The 26119-nt window shown below is 46.9% G+C and overlaps 1 protein-coding gene across 2 annotated transcripts in view; it reads right to left on the bottom strand.

Annotated features, from left to right (window-relative positions):
- Nucleotides 1-26119, bottom strand: part of SF3B3 (splicing factor 3b subunit 3) — a 274045-nt gene that overhangs the window by 90317 nt on the left and 157609 nt on the right. For both annotated transcript variants that reach the window (XM_086945281.1, XM_086945280.1), the window contains exons 19-20: nt 20115-20320; nt 6405-6558 (exon numbers count right to left, since the gene is read on the bottom strand). In XM_086945281.1, coding sequence (XP_086801407.1) covers nt 6405-6558; nt 20115-20320 — 360 coding nt within the window. The remainder of the gene's footprint in view (nt 1-6404; nt 6559-20114; nt 20321-26119) is intronic.

Raw genomic sequence — 26119 nt, 5'->3', positions numbered from 1 at the left:
GCAAACTTCCATCTGGATTAGAAGGGTCTGGGTTACCAGCCCTACTGGCATCATAAGCCTCTAGGAGACCAATCAGAAAGGAAGTGGTGGGGTTAGACCCCTGTTTTAGTTTCCTGAGAGTACACACTTGTCTCATCTCATGGAAGCTAAGAGCAGCATATTTAGAAGGGACCTGTGGAGGGTCCACTGACACAAGGGGATACTCAGAGTTTCCTCCTTTGTCTGACATGCTGTTTCTAGTGTGGTGTAAGTGATGCACCTACCTACACTATGTGTTTACCTACTGATCCCTTGCTAAGAGTTGCAGCCAAGGTGTGCTAAGCCTTGAGGAGCTACAACAGCTGGTTCAGTAGAACTCAGAGTATTCTAAGCTTTAGTTATATGTACCTAACAGTACTTATGTGATCTTTCAACAAGATATTCTTAGGATACGTGTGGTAAAACAACAGCAAGCTCAAATCCCAACCGCTGCTCACCAATGTGAGAAGGTGGCCTGATATGCAGTGCTCACTATTCTAGTGAACACTATGTATCAGTCCAGCAACCCTTATTGATGATTGGTTGTAAGTCAACCTTATAGACCAGCTATCCTAGTAGCGTGGATACGAGCAGTCTAAGGCTAAAGACTCGAGAGGGCGCGTTAAGCCAGCCGTTTACCACACATATACCCCTTGAATACCAAGTGAAAGGACACCACACAAGTGTTATGAAAATAAACAGTTATTTATTTAAAGATCACAACAGCCCTGTACTCTTTATGAGGACAGGGTACTAAGCACAAACCAAAACTCTTACAAAAATACTTAAGTTAGCACAGTATATACAAATGCCCGAGGGGCACGGAAAACCATATACTCTGAAAGTGGAATGCGAAATTCCTAGCAGGTAAGTACAGTACTAATAGCTTTTGGAATCGCTAGGACTTGACTAGGGAATCGTTAGATTACGTCTAGGAGGCCTAGGGGACTCGGGTGCAGTGTGTGCACTCTCACGCGAGATGCGGGACAAAAGTCTATGGTAGCTAGGAAATAGAAAGTTAGTGTTCTCGGGCGAGCCCGACCTGGTAGGGAGAAAACGAAAGTAGATTCTGACCCTTGGATAGTGAGGCTATGCTGGGGCACCGAAATGCCGAAGTTACCTAGCCCAGGGGCTGCAGCTGCATAGGTCTGAAAAGACGTCGGGAATCCTCGTAGACGGACCAGGAGCCGGAAGAAAAGATGCTGGCCGGTGACCAGTGAAGAAAGTTCAGTTGGATCCAAGCCTGGATCTCGAAGATAGATGACACCTGAAAGCAGAGGGGACCAAGTTCGAGACTACTAGCCAGTAGTCAGTGGGCACCAGGAGGGCACCGGATGGTAGCCACCTCGACAAGGTGAGTGGGTGACGCTTGACTCGAAGATCTCACGGACCAGGAGGCGTTGTCGGCGACCAGGATGGAGGATCGAGCTGTCCCACGAAGATAGAAGCTGTCGGCGTCGCTGGACCCAGGATTGGGCAACAAAGCCTTGGCAAATTCAAGCCCACGCGGTGGACCTAAAATGGCGTCTGGAGTGGACCAGGAGGGTCCGGGGTGCCTCTCTTGAAGAAGGAAGCAAGGGCCAGCCTGGAGCAACCAGACCAGCAGAAGAGTTGTCGTCGGGCGTCGTTCAGAAGGCCACAAGCCAGCCGGCTAGTAGCCAAACAACGCGGTGCACAGCAAACAGCAGAAGGGCCCCACGCCGATCGTGGAGATGCAGGGAGGCTGATCTTGGGTGCTGGAGCTGCGCAGGGTTGGGGCTTCTCGGACCCCAAAGCACTCACCAGTGGAAGACTCGGTGGGCTTGCAATAAAGATGTCGTGCAGTCTTGGCGATCGTCGGTCCCTTGAGGTCTCGTCGCACTCACGGTTCTCAGCTTTGCTGTAGAGGTGAGTAGAGGTCAGAGGTGCCAGGGAAGCCGGGTCTCGTCGTGCTGGGTCGTCGGATTCGTGATGAAGGACTTGCAGCAGGCCGCAGTGTTCTTTAGGATGGTGCCTGCGGATGCAGGGTGACTACTCCTTAGCCACAAGGGAGAATCTTGAAGAAGAAATCGTGAAGTCCTTTCGAAGAAAGTGGTATCTTGATTCCAAAGATGATCTAATTTTAACAGGGGGCCCGCTCCCATCTTTATACTAAAAAAGGGGGCTGACCCGGTGACTAGGTCCTGCCTATGGGTGGGACTAGGTGGGGGGTGGTTACACCCCTCAGCCATGCCGGACTTCCCCAGGCCAGGGGCTGGTGTGCCCCTGGAACTGGTTCAGACCGGCCTATGCGTAGTGAGCACCGGGGTGCCACTCAGCAGTCACCTTCCTGTAAAGCCCTGCCTACCCAGGATACACAAAACCATGTCTGGGACGGTGCTAGCACCGCCCCTGACAGGAAACCCTTTGTCCAGGCTCCCCTCGCTGGAAGGACTCCCAGCTGTAGGGGGTCAGACTCGTGTCTGTGGTGGCAGCATCCATTTTGTGGAGCTGAGGCTTCAGTTAACTTTAACCGGGGTTCACAGTTACATACATGTCGTGTCCCTCTAGAAGGGTGGAATGCTAACCCCGTCGCCAGAATTGGCGAGGGGTTAGTATTCCAATTCGTATGACACCTTACTCGACATGTTTTGATAAAGCAATACCAAAGATAGCATTTAACCGCGAGGATTATAATGCACTTAAGAGTATATGGTATGCGATATCATGGAACAGCTATTAGGACTTGATTCCGCAAGCTGCAGACAGGCTCAGCTCATGCCAGAGCACCATCTCACACGATTCCAAGCACTCTGCCTTCAGGATTGTCAAGGCCTGCCATAGGAGTGACTGATAGGAATCTGTGTGTCCATTTTAGGGTTAGGTATAGGTATACTACACCTACAGCAAAGGGTGATTACACGACTTTGCCCCAGCTGTCATGCAGCCAGTTGTGTCAAATTTAGGAGGCCAGCCAGGGGTGGCATAATACATGCTGCAGCCCCTGGCAGCCCTGGGTACACCTATGCCCTGAGTTACAGGGTCTGATAGGGTGGCCCAGTACCAATTGGAAATGTACCTAGGGTACATGGAATCCATTTTAAAGAGAGAGCAGTAGGCCTGGGGTCCTGATTGGCAGGGTCCCAGGTCGACTATGTCCAAAACCAGCTAAAACACAGGGCAAAAAGTTGGGGGCAACCATAGTCAGGAGGTACCTTCCTACATGTCCGTCTTATGTCGGTAGATGTGCTCTAACTCCGAGTAAACGGACCTAGGGATCGCTTGGGGATCAGTAGTCCCTTTTTAGTGTAGTCTGCGGGATGGACGCACCGTCTGACGTAGGACACGCCTCATTTGAATGCGTGTTGTCTGGCCGCCTTCAAACACTCGGGTGAATTTACTGGAGAGACGCTGCAGCGAACACCGTTTTAACGTGTCGCCGAACCTGTTGGACATTTAAGGTACTTCTTTCCCTCTCTCCGCGTAATTTTGAGAGCTCACTGCGCTGGCAGCCGAGTCCTATTACTTGCTAAATAAGTAGATTTCTGAGGAGTGGGGTAGGTTTGACAGTGGGGTGATAGGCAGATATGGCTCCCTCGTTTTTCTTCCTTTGAGGGTGGGGATGTAGGTGTTGTTATCTAGCCGATATGTAGTTTTGAGAGTGTAAGTCTCGGAGTTTGGGTGGCACGTGATTTATGGGTATTTAGAGCCAATCCGTCTCCCTGATTTAGATCTGCATTGGACTAGCGGACTTCCTCTATTTGTATAGTTAATATCTGGCTATGTTTGTAATGGTGGGTGTACGCACGTAGTGTAGACTTTAGATATGTGTAGTTTTACATGTGTGCACCTTTACTCAGTGCCGTGTGAACACGGGTGGAGGGCAATTGAGATAAGAGGTTTGAGTGACTTATGATGTGTTGTTCCTCTCTTCTTCCTTCTCCTGGGACCCAACATGGTGGTAGGAAGATCGTGAGACTTGAGCCACTTCTGATATATATTGTATATCTATCTGGGCGGGCACAGTGAAGATATAAGGTATGTTTGCCAGTACTGGTTTTAGATAGCCTGCTGATAGAGATGGCTGCTATGTGGCCACTTCCCCCGTGGTGGATCTGCTCCTGTGACTGATTAGCCTCTCTATATGTTTTCTTCATGTAGAGTCCTTGAGACTTGAGCCGAGACGGTGGCACCTACCCCACCCTCTTGAGTGGTTGTGTGGGTTGGCCGACGATACTTGCCCTAGGTTGTGCCAGGGCCGTGAAGATTAGGTATTTATATCTGACACAATGTGTTTTATACTACTTGGCATGTATATACACTCATACAATCTGGGATATAAGGTGGAAAAACTCTTTGTTCCTAGTTTGTTCGACTGTCACATGGTTGTGCTGTTCACCCACAGAGGTGTGGCTGTGGTTCTTCCCTTCTTTTTTTGATAGTCTCCTATACTATTAATATTTACTTTATTATTTTTTGTTCCTGGAGCTATCCCTAGTTGGGTCTGGACTATCGATTTCGTTTTCCCTCCCTTGATGGAATCATCTAGTGACACTGCATTTCCACATATGTGGAGGAGCGGTTTTAATTTTTGCAGCTGTAATATAATGTGTTGTCTTGTTTAGGTATGAAAGAGGATAATATATGTATTTGTTGTTACTAGAGTACCCATGTCCTGATGAAGCCTATATCATCTGGCTGAAACGCGACTGCGTCGACACCTCTTGCTTTGAACGGAGTCCCCTGTTAAAATTCAAGAAAGATTTGATTTTTTCATAGGCGCACCAACACAAATGTAGGCCGGGTTGATGTGTTAACCCCCTGGTGCTTTGTTTTTGGGACTACCATTTTGTTGTATACTCTACTCTAATTTAAGAGGAGGTACATATGTAAATTGGTGTGTATATATATTTTTTATATACCTTTGGTCTTGAGGGTACAGAGAAGTGTTTTTTGATATTTTAAATGTTTTGTATATTTGTATATAATGTACATTTGATTTGTTGTATATAGACAGTTATTTGTTGTGCCTCTCTGGCTGTCCGCTCATATATGTGTATATGAATTAATATATACTCATCCTGTGTATAATTTGTTAATCACAAGATAATGGTTTCTTGTTGGAAAATTAAAAGTGGATTGATCCCTTCAGTACCATTTTTTTCTACTTTTTCATCCTTGGATGTCTCCTGCTCAGGTACGGGAGGGTGAGGTGGGCAGAACCCCGAACCACTTTTTCTAGTCCTGGATCCGTGAGGCAGGACACCTCTTCCTCAGGGCCATAGGGCGAAGAATCGCAGTGGCTGATCCAAATAAGTGAGAGATTGCTGCTTACCTGGTTCAGTCCTCATAGGTCGACTTGAGCATGCACCCAACACCCTGGTACTATTTCTTATGCCGCATATTTTTTGAATATATGCCGCATTATCCTGGGGGGTCTGACTAGAGGAGCGAATTGAAAGATCTGTAGAAAAGTGAGCTGCAAAGCAAGCTGGTTTCAGTTCCCCCTTGAAGGTGAAGAGGTAATCATTAGCTCATCAAGATTCCATTTGTATAAAGGCAGAAGTGTTGTGATGGGAGTAAAAAATGTAAGGAATTCTGCCATGCATGGGGTGTTCCCCAGGAGTCACACGTTTGCCGCAGAAAAGGGGCCCATCATATGTGAATTTGTCTTCAGCCTACCTTCTGTATTTTATCTGTTTCAGGCATGTAAGTTCAACTATAATTCTATACATAATTTAGAAATTGACTATTCATAGAACATGTGTTACTATTTCAAACTAGAAATAGTCTTCCTTGTGGGCTAAACCTCTCACATCAAAAATAGTGGGGGTGTACCAAGGCAAGAAAGATGGCACTTTCTCACAGCACTACATTTCCTAAAGCATGGGAAGGCAGAGAGGGTAACACCTGAAGCATTAGTGTAACATAAGCAACTAATATAAAAGGTAATAGATGGCAGTGGGCGGCAAGGATTTTAAAGGGTTTTACAATGAATATGCTTCTCATTACACAGTGCTCTCATGTTAATGAGGTCACAAAACTGATACGGAAACAGGATGGCAACATTTTTTAAGTCCGGATGAGTTTGGTTTCGTAGACATTAATGAAAATTGCCTTTAAATGTGAACCATGGCATTCAGCAAAATAAGATATTCACTTCGCCAGCAAGAGGTGTTGCATAGCAAACTTACAGGACACAATTCAAGAAGCCATACACGTTCCTGGGCTGGTAGTGAGTTAGGCTGCACATCAACAGCAAAATCTACCTGACCCAAAGAATATTCAAGCTTATTTGAGGGCCTAATGATCTACCAGTATTAAGCCAATCGCTACTGATGTTACAAATGTCTGAGACCAATTATGCAGATGACGCCATCGTCCAATAGTGTCTTTGAAATAGACAACAATGCATCAGAAGCTCTCACCTTGTGCAAGAACTCAAGCTTCTCCCCGTCCACAAGCTTATAGGTGTAGATGAAGCCACCAGCAACGGATCGTGGATTGAGGATCAGGTCTTTGGCCACGCCCACCAGCACATGCCAATCGTCGCCACTGTTACTAAATTTGCAGACTGCAACGCTGTGCAAAAGAAAAGGCACAGATTTAACCACCCCCTTAATACTTGAAGCCCCAAAACAGGTTTGCAGATCAAGAACAGATCCCAACACAGTAATGATAAACCACCTCAAGCAGATTCAAGGACAAAACAAAAACCCACAAGCAGGTTGGTTGGCAACAGGTCCAATGAGAAGCAAACACATTACTATATCTCCTCTAGGATCACAAGTTGCCAGAACATGTAACACCGAACAGCTGCCATGTACAGGGCTCGATGCAAACCCAAAGAGCTCCATTTGTGGTAGCGTGGGCCTTAGGCCTAACAGAGGAGTGTAAGACATTTGTTGTGCACACAATGACCAATAAAGGACAAGACTCAAAAAGGAGATCCACGCTTTTTTTTTAAATGAACTTTGCTACAGATTTATTTTAAGACCAAGATCTTCACAAAAAGGTTAAGTGTCTTTAAATAGGAATTATTTTCTATTGCAAAAGTGGACACAATGCAATTTCATTCTTTGCAATGTTAACCTAAGGAGGAAAACAATAATGCAGTACTACAGGCAAGTGAACAACTTTTAAATCAAAGCCTTCGGGTTTGCAGGGTCAGCAGAGGGTAAGCACAAACAATGCACCAGCAGCAGCACAGGGGTCGCCGGGCGCAAAGGTCAAAGTTGAAGATCAGGATCAATGTTACCCAATGGAGAATGGGGGTGCTCGAAGACACTGCTTGCAGGTAAGTAAAGCGGTTGCAGGGCTCAAACTTTGGAGGTTTAGGCAAACACAGGGGCCCATAAGGCAGCAACAAACACCAGCACAGGGACATCCAGATGCAGGGAGCAAACACGGTGTTGTGAGCCGAATGCAATTCAAGAGAGAAACTACTTAGAAACCTGGCTGCAGGCAAACTGGAAGCTGCACGAAGGAAATCCGTAACAGCAGAGGTAAGTTGGGATGCTGTCGGTCATAGGGACACCGTGAGTCGTGCTCCTCAAGGCTCAGGGTCTTTGGGTGCTGGAGTGTCCTTTGACGTCAGGTTTCTCTTACTGGAGCCGGTTGGGGGAGACTTTGGATTTACACTGCAGGCTGCGTCGTGGAGTCCAGGAGGGGTCAGCCAACAATGGACTTTGAATCGCTGGGGAACATTTTCTGGGTCGGTGGGCCACCTGGATACAGGACAGATGTGTTTGGTACAGAGGGAGTGGTAAGGGATCGCGGATACAGCGTGCGCCAGAGTCCTTTGTGTTGCTTTCTTGTGGGCAGAGCCACTGGCCTCAAGAGTTCTGATCATCTTCTAAGGAAGGCAGTTGTCCCAGTGTTGTGGAGGGAACTGGCTGCAGGACAGGGGTCGTTCTTTTCACAGGGTCATTAAAGCTGCAGACAGGCCGGTAAAGCTGGGGCCAAGACTTCTTAGATCAGTAGGAATTTATTTCAGGGTCTAGGGAGCGACCTTAATACTAGATTTAGGGGCATTTTAAGGGAGTGACCGGTAGAGTCAATCAACTGGCACCTTACCTGGTTTGTTTATACCCTCATTTATGCCACCCTCCTGTGGGAGGGGGGCATAGTCCTAGCCCTGATTGGAGGAATCCCCCCCAACTTCAAGATGGCAGGGACGGAAAGATGTGTTTCACCTCGCCTCCTTCACATCAGGGGTGGAGTTTGCAGAGGTAGGCCATCACAAGGAGATAATGGACTGAGCGCTGAAACTTTTCAGACACTCACCCCCGTCACAGATCTGGGTTGAATCCATCATCATTCTTTAGTTCACTTTGCCACCTCAGTTCAGACCCAGCTATATGCAAATCAGTCTGACCCTGTGCCTCATGGTAACAGTCCAGCCCGAACTGCCAAGCCAGGTCTTCCCTGAACCGGAAACAGCATCCAGGGACTAGTTTCTGGGTAACGCCCTTAATCAGCCAAGCTAGCTTGAATCATGGTGAGCAAGGGGCCCACGTCTGGGCATACCCTGCCAACTTAGGGCGAAAAAGCAAACACTAGCAGAGGTAGGCACACTAACTATTCTTCCTAATTTTTACTGCTGGTTTTTCTACCCAAAGTGGGGGAGTAAACGGGGGGCTACCATTTGCTGCTAGCAGCAGAGGTTCGGGTTCGCATTACAAAGGCGGCAGGCTTTGAAGTTTCCCTCTCGAACACTGTGCCCATCCTGGGGAAGGTGCGACAACTCCACCTACGATTTGCTTTGTTTCTGGTCACAGAGGGCGGGAGCTTTCGACCCAGGGTTTCAGACACATCTGGTGGTGGCAGGCTCCCTAAAGCCAGTCTGTGACCACACCAGGGTTGGCAGGTTTTCAGGGGGCTCCACTGAGGTGCCCTTTGAGTAAATCTCAATAAATCCCACACTGGCATCATTGTGGGTTTATTAAGAGTAGTTTGGTATCAACACTACTGGTTTCAGAGAGCCATCATGGTACTGGGTAACTCGAGTTGTTGCGCTTTCAGCCCACCTACTCTCTAAGACTTCCCTGGCACTTACAATGTCTAAGAAAAGACAAATATTGAAGGAGCATATCTGCTCATACAGATATGTCCACACTTGTGATATAGTGCACCCTGCCTTAGGACAGTAAGGCCTGCTAGAGGGGGGACTTACCTTAGGCAGTGCATGGCCACAGGCAGTGTGCCATGTTGACTGTTCTATCTGCACCAGGCCATGCATGATGTGGTGGCAGTGTGCATGGCCTAGGTGAGGGGTCCCTTGGGGACCCTCTTCAGTCCCAAAGCCCTAGGTACCAATGTACCATTTACTAGGAACTTACAGGGGGCCTGAAGGGACAATTGTAGAACAGTTTCAGAGAAGAAGCACTGGTACACGGGACCTGGTTGTTTGCGACACTGTGGTCTGGGACTGCGCACTGCAATCAAAACCACATCATTTTCCAAGCAGATGGGGAGGGGGGAAGAGGAGAACAAGAATCTAACAATCGGAAACTAATTATGAAACAGACAATAATAAGTAAATGCAGAAAAGCAGAAGAAACTGCTTCTTCAACAACTGCTCCACCTTAAAATCACGCCTTTGAATATTCCCAGACAGGATCTTTGAACACTTTCTTAAACTCTCCCTCCAGACCCCCCCCGCAAACACTTCTCTTTCGCCTGCAGACGGTGATTGCTGGGATTGTCTCCTGTGCCTCCTGAGACCAACGTTACAGTTCGCCGGAACCGCTCCGCGGGTCCCGCTTCACCTGGACCTTTGAGGGGGTTCGTGGCAGCACACAGGGCTGCGAGCGTGACGGCAGGGACTCCAACTACCATGAGTCCCTGCGAGGCCAATCTTTGTCACCTGGCCCGCTCTCCCTGTAGCCACACCCACATTGCACCGGTGGTAAAAGCAGCCGCCTGATCCCGCATCGGTGGGTTCTCCTTCTCCTTCGCCTGCAGACGGTGATTGCTGGGGTTGTCTCCTGTGCCTCCTGAGACCAACGCTACAGTTCGCCGGACCCGCTCTGCGGGTCCCGCTTCACCTAGACCTTTGAGGGGGTTCGTGGCAGCACACAGGGCTGCAAGCGTGACCGCAGGGACTCCAACTACCAGGAGTCCCTGCGAGGCCAATCGTTGTCACCTGGCCCGCTCTCCCTGTAGCCACGCCCACATTGCCCACGTATAAAACCAACCTCATAACCGCGTACGCCGAACGTGCGCGGGACGGCGCCGGGCGAAGCCCGGGCCAAGGGCGGGCCAGTTTGTGCCCGTTCGTAACCAGCAGTGACCGGACCGGGCCACCCCTCTTACTTTTGTTGTAATTCTCTTGCACGCATTATTGGTCCACATGGCTGCTCGGGAAACGCGGAGTAAGTCCTCGCTTGCTGGAGGTTCCATAACTGGAGGTATGGACAAATTTCTTATCAGGGCAAATACTATCATTGACACTGAAATTAACCTCCTTGAAAAACGTTTATCCAAAGAATTGTCGTCTATTAAGAGATCCTCTCTGGGGACACTTGCTTATGCTAAATCACCTGTAAGATCACCTGATCTCGCTACCAGCACAGTGGTAGATCATCCCCCTCCTCTTGAAGCTGACAAACAGACCCCCGTGGAACTTAATATTATTGTGCACGATATTGTAACCAAAATCAATCTAGTATTAGAAACTAACAATGTTTCCATTGCTTCTGTATCCGAAGTCATCTCTAATAATTCTTTTTCACAGGGGGCGAAACTAGGGGCTACCGCTAAAAGGAAAAGATCAAATAAGAAAGCTGGTAGAAAATCGAAAACAGCCAAGACCCAACACGATTCTACCCCACCACTTACGATTCCTTCGACAGTTCCCTCTAACGGGATATCTATTGAAAGCCTGGCTACTTTATTTAAATCGATCCTGTTTCCCCTAGAGGCTAAAATTGGAAAAGATTGAACTTAGGTTGTCCAACATCGAGAAAACCACTGCCTCTATCCTAGCCAATGTTAACAAACCCAGTAGCTCCAACACCCTACGATTACTCCTACCCTCCCTGTTACCCAACAAGCTAATGTAGCACAATATCCCACCGGTCCTCCTAAGGGACCCCTGTGAGAAGTTGGCCTGATATGCAGTGCTCACTATTCTAGTGATCACTATGTATCAGTCCAAACAACCCTTATTGATGATTGGTTGTAAGTCAACTGATAGACCAGCTATCCTAGTAGCATGGACAAGAGCAGTCTTTAGGCTAGACTCTAGAGGGCGTGTTAAGCCAGCTGTTATACCATCACATATACCCCTTGAACACCAAGTGAAAGGACACCACACAAGTGTTATGAAAATAAACAGTGTATTTATTTAGATCACAACAGCCCTGTACTCTTTATGAGGACAGGGTACTAAGCACACAACAAAACTCTTACGAAAATACTTTAAGTTGCACAATTTACACAAATGCCCGAGGGGCACGAAAAACCATATACTATGAAAGTGGAATGCGAAATTACTAGCAGGTAAGTACTGGACTAATAGGCTTTGGAATCGCTAGGACTACGTTACTGAACCTTCAGATTACTAGTAGGAGGCCTAGGGGACTCGGGTGCAGAGTGTGCACCCTCACGCCGGATGCGGGACAAAGTCTATGGAGGCTAGTAAAAGCAAAGTTAGTGTTCTCGGGCGAACCCGATAAGGTAGGTTGAAAACGACAGTGGATCTGGACCCTTAGATAGTGAGGCTATGCTGGGGCACCGAAATGCCGAAGTTACCTAGCCCAGGGGCTGCGGCTGCATAGGTCTGAAAAGACGTCGGGAATCCTCGTTGACGAACCAGGAGCCTGAAAAAAGAGTTGCTGGCAGGCGACCAGTGAAGATTGTTCGAAGTGATCCAAGCCTGGATCGAAGATGGATGACACCTGAAAGCAGAGGGGACCAAGTTCTTGACCACTAGCCAGTGATCAGATGGCACCAGGAGGGCACCGGATGGTAGTCACTTCGACCAGGTGAGTGGGCGACGCTGGGCTCTGCAGTCTCACGGACCAGGAGGCGTTGTCGGCGACCAGGATGGAGGTGCGAGCTGTCCCACGATGGTTGATGCTGTCGACGTCGCTGGACCCAGGATTGGGGCAACAAGTCTTGGCAAATTCAAGCCCACGCGGTGGACCTAAAATGGCGTCAGGAGGGTCCGGGGTGCTCCTCTTTTGGAAGGGAGCAAGGGCCAGTCTGGAGCAACCAGACCAGCAGTGTTGTTGTCGTCAATCGTCGTCGGGAAGGCCACAAGCCAGCGGGCTAGTAGCCAGACAACGCGGTGAGCAGCAAAAAGCAGAAGGGCCCCACGCAGATCTCGTGGATGCTGGGGGGCTGGACTTCGGTGCTGGAGCTGCTCAGGGTCGGGGCTTCTCGGACCCCAAAGCACTCAGAGGATCCCTCGGCGGTCGTGCTGGATAGAAGTCGTGCAGTTCTGATGATGGCCGGTCCCTCGAGGTCTCGTCGCACCTAAGGTTCTCAGCTTAGCTGTAGAGGTAGGTAGAGGTCAGAGGTGCCAGGGAAGCCGGGTCTCGTCGTGCTGGTCGGTCGGATTCCGGAGGAAGGACGTGCAGCAAACCGCAGAGTTCTTAGATGGTGCCTGCGGATGCAGGGTGACTACTCCTTAGTCACAAGGGAGAAATCTTGAGAAGAAGTCGAGAGTTCCTTTCGTAGAAAGTAGTTTCTTGATTCAAAGATGATCTAATTTGGAAGGGTCCCCGCTCCTGCCTTTATCCTAAAGAAAGGGGTGGGTACGCGACTAGGTCCTGCCCTAGGGGTGGGACCAGGAAGGGGGGTGGTTACACCCCTCTCCCATGCCGGACTTTCCCCAGGCCAGGGGCTGGTGTGCCCCTGGAACTGGTTCTAGCCGGCAGATGCGCAGTGAGCACCGGGGTGCCACTTGCAGTCACCTTCCTGTAAAGCCCTGCCTACCCAGGATACACAAAACCCTGTCTGGGATGGTGCTAGCACCGCCCCTGACAGGAAACCCTTTGTCCAAGCTCCCCTCGCTGGAAGGACTCCCAGCTGCCGGGGGTCAGACTCGTGTCTGTGGTGGCAGCATCCATTTTGTGATGCTGAGGCTTGAGTTAACTTTAACCGGGATTCACAGTTACATACATGTCGTGTCCCTCTAGAAGGGTGGAATGCTAACCCCGTCGCCAGAATTGGCGAGGGGTTAGTATTCCAATTCATATGACACCTTACTCGATATGTTTTGATAAAGCGATACCAGAGATAGCATTTAACCGCGAGGATTATAATGCACTTAAGAGTATATGGTATGCGTTATCATGGAACAGCTATTAGGACTTGGTTCCGCAAGCTGCAAACGGGCTCAGCTCATGCCAGAGCACCATCTCACACGATTCCAAGCACTCTGCCTTCAGGATTGTCAAGGCCTGCCATAGGAGTGACTGATAGGAATCTGTGTGTCCATTTTAGGGTTAGATATAGGTATACTATATCTATAGCAAAGGGTGATTACACCACCTTGCCCCAGCTGTTGTGCAGCCAGTTGTGTCAGATTTAGATGGCCAGCCAGGGGTGGCATAATACATGCTTCAGCCCCTGGTAGGCCCTGGGTACACCTATGCCCTGAGTTACAGGGTCTGATAAGGTGGCCCAGTACCAATTGGATAATGCACCTAAGGTACACCTGTCAATTTAGTGAGAGAACAGCTAGGCTGTGGGTCTGATTAGCAGGCCCACAGCCAGAGAAAGTCGTAAACCAGTGAAACAAAAGCAAAAAATCTGGGTGATCATAGGATTGCAGACCCTACTCTCCTACAACCCCCCCCCCCCATTACTCCAGGATCCATTCCAATGTAATAATGTCCCCTCACAGTTACCTCCCGTACCCCAACCAAGTAATATCTGTCCACCTGGACCAATGATTGACGGAACAGAAGGTTCCCCAATTAAAGTCTCTAGAGCTCGTAGACCTCGTCTGCCTGACCTCCCCCCGGAAGCAAACTGTTATATGGTGGTTTTGGCTGGCGCCCCTGCCCTGGAAACTGGAGAAACCGAAACCTTTAGCTCCCTGAAAAGTAAAGTCGTAAAATGACTTAACTGGAACAGACCCCTCCTGGCCCATCTCCATAACGAGATTATTATGGTAAGGAGGGTACCTTGGGTAGGCAAGACGGCCAAGTCTATTAACGGGGATTGTATCACGGTTAGCTTTAGAGACCCTAGAACGGTATCTCATATTTGTGCCGGATTTAACAGATCCTTTGATTCGACCATACAGACCCTTCCAGTGTCCTTCTTTCCACCTACTCGTGGACAACCAGTCCTAAAAAACTTTGAGGCAGAGCCTGGCACCGATCCAGCCCATCCTTGGTGGACAAAGTTCAACCATATTACGCTGGAAGAATCCCACCAAAGGATATTGGCCACCAAATCGGGTTCCCCGTTTGACCCCTGTCCTCCAACACTTCTGAGAACCATAATACACGAGGTCAACCCCTGCATTAATTCTATTATTAATGCGTCCCTGCAAACAGGGGATATTCCTTCTCAATGGAAACTGGCCGCAGTCAGACCACTACAGAAAAAAGTAATATCTGACCCTACGACACTGTCTAACCTGCGCCCCATCTCCCTCCTCCCCGCAATATGCAAAGTCACCGAATCCCTTGTTAACAAACAACTGATGGCCCACATAGAAAACAACAACTTATTACATCCGTGCCAAGCTGGTTTCAGGGCTCACCATTCCACTGAGTCAGCGCTACTATCATCAGCAGAAACCATTCGTGCTGCCTTAGATCAGGGAAAAATGGCTGTCCTGATCCTATTGGACCTCTCTGCGGCTTTCGACACGGTGTCACACGCTATCCTGTTACACCGCCTGACCAAAGCTGGCATAGCAGGAACCGTGTTCAAATGGCTCAAGAACTATCTGGAGCAGAGACGACAGGTTGTCATGCTAGGCAATTTCCGTTCTGAGGAGAAGCTCCTGACATCTGGGGTGCCGCAGGGCTCAAGCCTGAGCCCTACCCTTTTTAACCTTTATATGGTACCCTTACTGGAACTTATCTCCACCTTTAACATCAGTACTATTGCCTACGCTGATGACACCCAACTCGTGTTGACCCTTGACAAAAATCAAACTGACGCTGAACAAACTCTGAAAGAGTGCTTAACAGCAACCTTTAAGTGGATGACCCAAAATCATCTAAAATGTAACTCAGCCAAAACTGAGATTGTTCCTTTTGGCCTCAATAACTGTTTCTCCCCAAAGGACTGGTGGCCGGAAATGGTGGAAGCCCCCCCCAAGACAACTAATTCTGTTCGAAACCTGGGCATTAAGTTCGACAATACCCTCTCTTTCAGTTTACAAGCCAAAGAAGTAGCGGGGACTTGTTTCAGAACCATCAAAAGCCTCAGGAAATTCTTTGATTTCCTTCCCCTAAGTGCTAGGCGGACAGTGGCTGTAGCGCTTATAACGTCCAGACTGGACTATTGCAACAGTCTGTATGCAGGGCTGAATAAATCGGCCCTGCACAGACTGCAAATGGTCCAGCACGCAGCAGCCAGGCTTGTACTGAAACTACCCAGAAGGTCCTCAGCATCGGCAGCACTAAATGCACTGCACTGGCTCCCGGTGCATAAACGCATCCTCTTTAAGGTACTTACCATCACCTACAGAGCCTACCACAACCAAGGCCCGCTGTACTTGAGGAAGTACTTTCAAGCATATCAGCCGAAACGAACCCTCAGGTCATCTACCACTAACCAACTTCAAATCTCCAGATTTAGGTTAACGACCAAAGGAGGAAAATCTCTTGCTGTCATCGGAGCAAAGGCCTGGAACAACCTCCCCTTGTCTCTACGCCATAACACAACAGAACTTAGTTTCAGGAAAAACCTAAAAACCTGGATCTACTCCCTTTCAGAATCAGACTACAAAGCATTGGTATAATCATCCCCCTGCACGCTCACTAAATCATCATTACCTCTCATCTCTATTAACCATCTTGGAATCACAGCGCCAAGATACTCCTTGGAGTGGTAGTGCGCTATATAAGAACACAATCACAATCACAATCACAATCACCCGTGTTGTAGATGAGTTAGAGTCAGCTATAAATAAAATTTGTAACGACTCCCACAAGTCATATGACCTTATCTGGGGGGGAGACTTCAATATTAAAACCTGCCTCATCTCATTTACTAACGTATGTGGATACGATGGGGATAATTTGGCTCATTTTATTCATACCCCTTACGGCGATTCCCTTAATACCCTCCTGTTAAAATACGATCTGGTTATCCATCAACCCGCCCTGGACCATGAGGGTAATATTGTTCCAACCTTTACTGGGAGAAATTCTACATCTGTTATTGACTATTTGTTGATAACAACACAGTTGGTCCCCCTTTGTTCGGTCCCTATTATTGTGGACTATGGAATTAGTGACCACAATGCCATTACATTGTCAACCCTCATCTGGGGTCCTAAGATCCGCTATGACGGAAGGATAGCCGAAGAGATTATACCCTGTAGACAAAATGGCATTCGGATTAAATGGGGTGGAAATAATTCCAACAAACTACTAAAGAAAATTGTGAACGCAGGTCAAGAGGTGATACTCCGTTGCCTCGAAGCTGATGCTGCCCCAAGTTGTATCATTACTGACTTTGAAGAACTTGGTAATATAATTAAACAGTCCCTTACCATCACTAAAGGCATTACCAAGCGGGCCACACTAGGCTGGTTTGATAAAGCTTGTACCTCTGCGCTCCAAAACCTTAAGAGGGCCCTTTACAACCGCCCAAGAGACAGGGAAGCAGCAATTCTGTTAAGGGCTACCTATAGACTCGAGCTTAAACGCAGGAAACAAGAATTAAGAGAACAAGCCTGGGAGGACCTAACCAAGGCGGCAGCACTCCGGGATTGCAAGCTATTCTGGAGCACAGTCAATAGCCCCTTCCTCCAGAAGGAGGATTTCCCAGTTTTGACTTGTTCGACCTCTTTGTTTATCTGTATTATCTGTATTTTTGATCTACATCGATTTGTGCTGTTATCTTTACTGACTTAGCTGTTTGATTAGGATCATGTACTCTCTCTATGTAAAGCGCTCTGATATCTGCAAAGATCTTGTTCGCGCTATATAAAACTTTCAAAATAAAATAAATAAATAAGTGAGGACAGTTGGGTTCGATATTTTACTGGGATTTTCGACCCAACCTGTAGGGCACTGGATAGTCCTAGTGTAAACCCCCATCAATTCTAATGAATGTCTGGGGATTACCCTCTTGGAAGTTGACCTGGCAATTCAAAGTAGTAACGGAGGGAAAGCCCCTGGACCGGACGGGGTACCGGTCGATCTGTATAAATCTGACCTGGCTTTGTGGAGTCCCCTATTAACCCAAGTGTTTAATGTCGCTGTCAATGACACTACCCCCTCTACCTGGAGCGAATCCGTTATCTTGCCTATCTATAAGAAGGGAGATAGAGAGGCTAAGAACTACCGCCCTATCTCCCTTCTGGATTCCTCGCTAAAAATCATGAGTAGGGTACTGTTGTTACGCCTAGAGGAGTGGGCCGATACCAATAACATCCTTGCAGTTTCACAATTTGGTTTCAGGAAGGGCCGTGGCACTATAGAGCAGTGTATCAATCTAAACCTCATTATTGGAAAATACACCAAAGCAAAGCAGGGCTCCTTGTTCCTCTGCTTTGCAGATCTCTCTAGTGCTTTCGATCTGGTTGACCACACCTTGTTGTGGTCTACCTTAATTGAAATGGGTGCCCCGGCAGCGATAATCCACTTTTTGGTAAGACTGTACAATAACTTATCAGCCCAGATTCGCTATGGTCAAGAGGGAGAGTGTACTAGGAAAATCAGGGTAAAATCTGGCATTAGACAGGGTTGTGTTCTGGCCCCTTTACTTTTTTCATTGTTTATAAATTCCATGGAGTCTGAATTAAAAAAAATTTCAAGCTGACGCCCCGCAAGTCGAGGGACAACCAATCCCGGTGCTGCTTTATGCAGACAATACTGTTTTACTTTCAAGAACCCCATTAGGCCTTCAGAAACTTATGAATTGTTTTTATGATTTTATACAGGGGAAGAAACTAAAAATTAATAATTTGAAAACCTATATCATGGCATGCGGAAAAAAGGTGAATAATCTTAAATCATTCTATTTCAAGGAAAACCGTATTGAGGTTGTGAATAACTTTTGTTACCTGGGCATTACTTTTAATAACGGCAGATCCTGGGCCCCCGAACAACAATGTTAAATCTAGGATGGGCAAAGCATCTTTAAGTGTATTTCGTTTTGCTGCCAAACTAGGAAGCGGCCGCATACCAGATGTGTTGAACGTTTACCGTCACAGGTGTGCATCTATTGCCCTTTATGGCTCAGGGGTTTGGGGCCACAGGCAACAAAAAGACCTGCAAGTTCAGGAAAACTTATTTCTTAAGAGACTCCTTTGCCTTCCATCTTCGGCATCCACGGAACTGACCCATAAAGAACCAGGGCTGGACTATATAACTGATTTGACCGGATTGAGACCACTGTTGGCCTGGAGGTCCATCTGGCTAAAGGATGAAACCGGCTTTACCAGGGGAATAATACAAGACTGTCTACGCCTGGATAATATACTCCGGATTCCGTGGCTAAAATACGTCATTTCAACTTTTAAGGAACTATTTGACCTGGATGTTCTTAAAGACCCCAAGTGTGCTATTCTACCCATGCATTCTATTTTTCTAATATGGATGAAGGGACTGGGATTCCTATGTATTTGAAAGTTATCACTAGACAATCTCACCAATATGTATTAACCAGGTTGAGATTAGGCATTGCGCATAACTTGGTAGCATTCCCAAGTATGAACATACATTCTGCCACCCCTTGTCCGTGTGACAGAACTACTAAGCAAAGCATGTTGCACTTTATGCTGATATTCCCTTTGTATAAATCTTTGCGAGTTTTATACCTCAAACCTTTAAGAAATATTCTATATCCACCACTGCTAACGCTATGAGATTCCTATTCACACTTGCCACCCCGGACATTTGCTTTTTTACTGCAACCTTTATTCTCAAATCAGTCGGTTAGAAAAAGTATGTTTTTTTAGTGTTGGTTCATATCCTTTGCTGCTAGTCCATGTTTCTTTATTATGCTGTGTACTTTATTCCCCATTTTTTATCAATTCGTAAGTGTCTTATTATTCTGTACACTTTTGTGATGTTTTTATGAACAATCGAATAAAGTTTATAAACTGAACTGAATAAGTAAAAATAATGCAAAAAATAAAAAGGCTGTGGTTGTATCAGGTATAGTACCACTCTGAATGGTGCCTACTGATTGGAGCTCCTGTGGAGGTCATTTTTTTCCTCATGCACTGAATAAAGGATCTTAAGGATAACCAGAGAGAAAAGCATGATTGAGCAGGATTATCAATTCCCATGGCCTACAACATGCAGATGTAGGGAATGATATTCTTTCCCAAGCTACCATTTCTCACTTTTTTAATCTTACTAAGGGCATCTTCAATAAATTCCTGATGGGTTGACTCCCCCGGTAATCTTATACAACACTAGCAACGGGTTGGATTCCCTTATAGGGTTTCCTTTAAGTCTTACTTTTCAGGATATGTGGGGTGGGGGCGGGGTGGGGAAAGATCGTTAGGAAATCTCTGATCAGTATGTGCATATTTAGACGGGTATGATGCCTGGTCTGAATGAGGAGATAACCCGATGATAAAGTATGCCACTACTGATTGGTGAGGGTTCTACATCCTAAAAAAGGACCATCTCAGCGTGGCTTGACTGATTTTTCTCCAATCTTCTTCATTATCTACCACATGAGTTTGGTTTGCCTTAATTTTTTGTTCTGCGTTGTTCAAGGGAGACTGTATTGCAGACTTTTAAATTTCTTCCATTCCACCCCCCTTGGTTTATTATGTAAATACAATTCAATTCGTTTTGTGGAGTGAAAACACAGAATAAAGAGACTAGATCACCACAAATACCTTCAGTGTAAAAGGATTAGAGGAAGAAGCATAAATGTAATTTGAAAAAACATTAATGAAAGCATTACACACATTTGCTCTGATCAACAGACAAAGACTTGAAAAACATGGCTTGCCTCTTTGTTCATACCTGAATGCCGCTTCATTCTGCTCCAGCTGCACTAAATCTAGGGTGTTGCCTTGGATGGGATTCATTATTCGCACAATAGATGCCCACTGCCCATTTCCTGCCTTTGGGGCTCCAAAGATGGATTCCGGAAGGTTCTCATTCAGGAATGCAGCAGCCATTTCAGCAGCAAGCTCCCGTTCATCTTCTCCTGCGGCTTCCACCATTTCCTAGAGAACAACAAGGTTAGAATCTAACAACTGCGCCTGGACCAGCACAGCACCAATTTATGTAAACCGACAGAAAAACCTTTCCCTTTGAAAGCCACTTAAAAGAAAGTTTCTAATGGTGGAGTGTGGATGTAGAGGCTGATGACTGCCTACGGTCACAAGTTGGCTTTATTGATCACAGTCGCACTCAATGAATAAATGAATGCTGCACTTGTAAAGCACATGGTCACTCGTAATTGAGCATCCTGGCACTATGCTGGGGATCAAGAGGGATCCTTGCGTGAATGCACTGATTTGGTTAGATAGTGCATCAGGGGCAAGAAACAGCCAAGTCTTTAAACATTTGTTGAATATTTCTTTGGTTTCAATTAAACAGAGGGAACTGGGAAGTTGTTTCCAGGCTTTGGAGACTGTGAGAAGTTGGCCTGGTATATGATGTCCACTATTCTAGTAGGCACCTTGCACCAGTCCAAATGACCCTTACTGATGGTAGGTTTTAAAGTAAACCTTATAGAAAGCTATCCTAGTGGTAGCTGTGGAGAGCAGCCTTCAGGCTAAGACTTGGAGGCGAGTTAAGCAAGTCGGTTTTACCAATTATCTCTTGAATGACCAAATAAAAGCACACCACACAAGGTATATATCAAATATATATGTATTTAATCTAAACACAACCCCTCTGGTCTTTGAGGTCAGAGGTAAAGTACAATACAAGAAACTTAATAAGGAATATGCTACTTACCAGTATGCATCTGTTCTTGCATGTAGGGCTACTGACATTCATATCTTGTGCATACATCGCCGCCTAGTGTTGGGTCCCGATGATTGCACTTGTTGTCTTGTAAGAGTCTTCGAAGTATCACGAGATAGGTGACCCCTGGACTACAGTGCGCATGGGCATCCTCTCCATCCTCAGATTGATTTTTCGCCATTGTGGCAGAGATGGAGATAATAAAGTAAGAGATGGCCATGCCAGTAAGAATGCTGCAGCTGCTACAGGCACCGGGGAGGAGGGCGGGCGATATGAATGTCAGCAGCCCTACATGCAAGAACAGATGCATACTGGTAAGTAGCATATTCCGTTCGAGGCATGTGGGCTGCTGAATTCATATCTTGTGCATAGACTGTATAGCAGTATCTCCTCTAGCGGTGGCTACCTGTGCCAGCTGCAGCAGTTTGAAAAAGAGTTTTGAGGACAGTCTGGCCTGCAGCAGCTTGCTGTTTTGTTTGCACATCTACACAGTAGTGTTTTGTGAAAGTGTGTATGGTGGTCCATGTGGCTGCCTTACAGATATCTTCAAGAGGAATATTTCCTAGGAAAGCCATGGATGCCCCCATTTTCCTAGTGGAGTGTGCTCTTGGGGGAACGGTTAAAGTGCGTTTTGCCTTTTGATAGCCTATTTGAATGCATTTAACTATCCATCTGACTATTCCTGATTTTGAAATTGGATTCCCTTTGTGTTGTGGTGCAAAGGCAACAAACAGTTGCTTTGTTTTCCTAAAGGATTTAGTTCTGTCCACATAGTAAAGTAGAGCTCTCTTTAGGTCTAGTGTGTGCAGGGCTCTCTCAGCTACTGACTGTGGATTTTGAAAGAACACTGGAAGTTCTATTGATTGGTTGATATGGAAATTGGATACAACCTTAGGCATGAATTTAGTGTTTGTTTTAAGAACCACCCTGTTGGCATGAACCTGCATGAAAGGTTCTTGAATTGTAAGCGCTTGTAATTCACTCACTCTTCTGAGTGAGGTGATGGCTACCAAGAATGCAACTTTCCACGTTAGGAATTGTAGTTCGCATGAATGTAAAGGTTCGAAAGGAGGGCCCATGAGTCTGGTAAGCACTATATTGAGATTCCAGACTGAGGAAGGGGGGTGCCTAGGAGGAATCACCCTTTTTAAACCCTCTATGAAGGCTTTGATTGCTGGTATCCTAAACAGTGAAATATGTTGCCTGTTTTCAAGGTATGCTGCTATGGCAGCGAGGTGTACCCGTATTGAAGAGTATGCTAAGTTGCATCTTTGTAGGTGCAGCAGGTAACATATGTTTTGTATTGAAGCATCTAAAGGGTTGATTTGGTCATTGGTGCAGTAAATAACAAATCTTTTCCATTTAGCTGCATAGCACGCTCGTGTGGTTGGTCTTCTTGCCTCCCTAATGATATTCATGCAGTCTGGGGGCAAGTTAAGGTATCCAAACTCTAAGACCTCAGGAGCCAGATCGCTAGGTTCATTTGATGGGATCTGGGTGTCTGATTTCTCCATGGTTTTTAGTTAGAAGATGAGGTGCAAGGTGCAGTCTTTGATGGGGAACTACTGAGAGTTACAGGAACGTTGTGTACCATGGTTGTATCGCCCACGTGGGAGCAACTAGGATTAGTGTGAGGGAGTGTTGCCGCAGTTTGCGTGCCACCAGCGGTATCAGTGGTGCTGGGGGAAAAGCGTACGCAAATCTGCCTGACCAGTCCATCCATATCGCATTGCCCTGTGACAATGGATGTGGGAACTTGGCGGCAAAGTATTGGCATTTAGAGTTTTCTTTTGTGGCGAACAGGTCTATTTCTGGGTGACCCCACTCCTCGAAGAATGGTTGAAGGACCTGGGGGTGAATCTCCCATTCGTGTAATTGCTGGCTGTGCCTGCTGAGCAGGTCGGCAACTTGATTGTCCTTCCCTGGAAGGTGTTCTGCTAGGAGAAAAATGTTTTTAGAATCGCCCACTTCCAGATGCTTTGTGCCAGATGGGACAGCTGTGGAGAGTGCGTTCCTCCCTGTTTCTGGATGTAGTACATCGCGGTCATGTTGTCCGTCCGGATCAACACCGTCTTGCTGTACAAGTATTTCTGAAATGCTTTTAGGGCTAGAAATATCGCTAGCAACTCTAGTTGGTTGATATTCAGCCTTTTCTGTTTGTTTGTCCAGAGCCCCTGTACTGTGTATTGAAGGAGATGGGCTCCCCAGCCTGTCAGTGATACGTCCGCTGTAGTACTAGTTGTGGAACCGGCTCTTGGAACAGTCGCCCCTTGGAAAGGTTTTGTGGGTTCCACCACTGCAGAGTTGTGAGTGCGACTGTCTACCAACACTAGGTCTTTTAGTTGTCCTTGAGCCTGGTTCCATTGCCGTGCTAGGCATTCCTGCAATGGGGGCATCTGAAGTCTGGCATGGGGGACAATGAATATGCAGGAGGCCATCATGCCTATGAGTTGCATGAAGACTTGAGCTGGCAAAGAGTGTTGTGGCAGGAATTTGCGAATGAGTGTCTGCATACTGGCTATCCTTGCTGAGTTTGGATATGCCTTTGCCAGTGAGGAGTTTATGGTGGCTCCCAGGTACTGCTGTATGTGGGACGGTTGCAGATGTGATGATGTATGGTTGATTGAGAATTCTAAGCTGTGTAGCAGCTGGATTGTCCGAGACGTGTGTGCTGCACATTTTTGGTACGATTTTGCTTGTATTAGCCAATCGTCCAGGTAAGGGTACACATGGTCGTGCTGCCTCCTTAGATGTGCTGCCACTGTCGCTAAGCATTTTGTAAACACTCTTGGAGCTGTGGTAAACCCGAAGGGCAAAACCTTGAATTGGTAGTGTTGACCTTCTATTGTGAACCAGAGGTATTTTCTGTGGGCTGGATGGATGGGTATGTGGAAATACGCATCTTTTAGGTCCAGTGTTGCTATGAAATCCCCTTGTTGTAGCAACAGGAGCACTTGTTGTAATGTTATCATATGAAAGTGCTCTGACAGTATGTATTGATTTAGGGGTCTGAGGTCCAATATGGGTCTGAGAGAGCCGTCCTTCTTGGGAATAAGGAAATATAGGGAGTATACTCCTGTCCCTTGCTGTTGGAAAGGGACTTGCTCTATGGCCTCCTTTTCTAGCATGCAGTTCACCTCTTGTTGTAACAGGGTAATGTATTCTCTGGACATTGGACGATGTCTGGGTGGTATGTTTGGTGGTGTAGAAGTCAGTTCTAGGCAGTAGCCAGACTGGAAAATTTCTCTCACCCACTTGTCTGTGGTAATTGCGTTCCAGACAGGTAGAAACTGTTGGAGTCTGCCTCCGACAGGTGTTAAGTAGTCTGGAGGCCGTGTAATAGAGTCACTGTTTTGAGGCAGTGGAGGCTCTGGTGTTATTGCCTCCACGTCCTCTTCCCTTGGTATTGTTACCTCTGTAGCCTCCTCTGGTAGTGTTTTTGGTAAAGGAACTTTGTGTGTTACCTTTATATGATGCCGTTGTTTGTGAGGTATGTCCTAGTGTATTTGCCCTGTACGAGGAGCGACGAAAGGAGCCCCTATGTTGCTGAAATTGCAATGCCCCCATTGATTTTGCCGTCTGTGTCCTTTTTCATTTTATCTAAAATTGTGTCGACAGCAGGGCCAAATAGAAAATCCTGATTAACAGGTTGGTTAAGGATAGTGGACTGCACCTCATTTTTAAAGCCAGAAATGCGCAGCCATGCAGGTCTGCGGAGTAGAACGCTAGTGTTGATTGACCTAGCTGCAGTGTCTGCTGCGTCAAGCGCGCATTTGATGGAAGCGTTTGTTATGAATTTTCCTCCCTGTATGAGATCTTGGGCTTGTGCTTTGAAAGGCTCAGGTAGGTGTTGCATTAGGGTCTCTAGCTGGTCGTAAAGCGCCCTGTCGTAACAAGCCAGTAGGGCTTGTGTATTAGCGATCCTCCACGAGTTGGAGGCTTGTGCTGCTATTTTTTTCCCTAATGCATCTAGTATCTTTGACTCCTTGTCTGGGGGAGGTGCCTCCCCAGTGGTTTGGGAGTTGGCTCCTTTACATGCGTTGGCCACTACCAGGGAATCAAGTGGTAACTGTCCTTTGATGCAAGTAGGGTCTGTAGGAGCTGCCCTATACTTTTTTTCTATTCTGGGGTTGATTACCCGTGCCCTGGCCGTATCCTTAAATATGTCAGGTGCATGTTTTAGAACTCCCTTTAACATGGGAAGTGTTTTGACACTTTTTTCTGATGTAGCGAAGGTGTCAAACAAGAAGTCTTCCTCAATAGGGTCGTTATGCATATCCACGTTGTGGAACTGTGCAGCCCTGTCTATGAGTTGATTAAAAACTACGGTGTCAGGTTTAAGGAAATCTCTGTGCTCACAAATGGTAATGCGTCCTGCAATGACTCTGTGGAAACCTGCAATAAAATAGCAAAATACTTCTCTGGGAAAATCACCGACATCTATGCCAACTTTTCTGGTAACCTGACTTCTGGCCATGATTTTATGGAAAGCGTAGAAGTTAGTCTTACTGAGCCTTGCTTACAATGCTTTTCGGCCCCCCCTCCTGAAATGCTTGTAAACGTCTGCAAAAGCGTCAAATCGGGTTCCCCACACGAACCGGCCCCCCCGAAAGTACTTAGAGCAAGTCTACAAGTACTGGAACCTTATTTCAGGCACGTTATTCCAATTATCCTTTTCTTCAGCTTGCCTCCCGGAGGATTGGAAGAAAGCAATAGTACTACCAATCAAAAAGAAACCCAATGTGAGTCAGGATATCTTGGAAAACTTACGACCCATCTCTCTCCTACCATACCTTGCGAAAGTGACCGAAAAAATAGCCAATAAACAACTTATGGCTCACTTAGCATCTAACAAATCCCTGCACAGCTCCCAATCTGGTTTCCGGACGAACTACTCCACTGAGACAGCCCTCCTGAGAGCGACTGAAACTCTACGGGCAGGAGCTGACGAGGGTCACACGATGGCACTTATTATGCTGGACCTCAGTGCTGCGTTTGACACTGTAGCACACTCCATCCTGCTACAGTGTCTAAACAAAGCTGGGGTCACC

The sequence above is a fragment of the Lissotriton vulgaris genome, chromosome 12 (assembly GCF_964263255.1).
Source record: "Lissotriton vulgaris chromosome 12, aLisVul1.2, whole genome shotgun sequence".
NCBI classification, from domain to species: Eukaryota; Metazoa; Chordata; class Amphibia; order Caudata; family Salamandridae; genus Lissotriton; species Lissotriton vulgaris.
The sequence above is the reverse complement of the archived record's forward strand: the minus strand, read 5'-3'. Positions and strand labels throughout refer to the sequence as shown.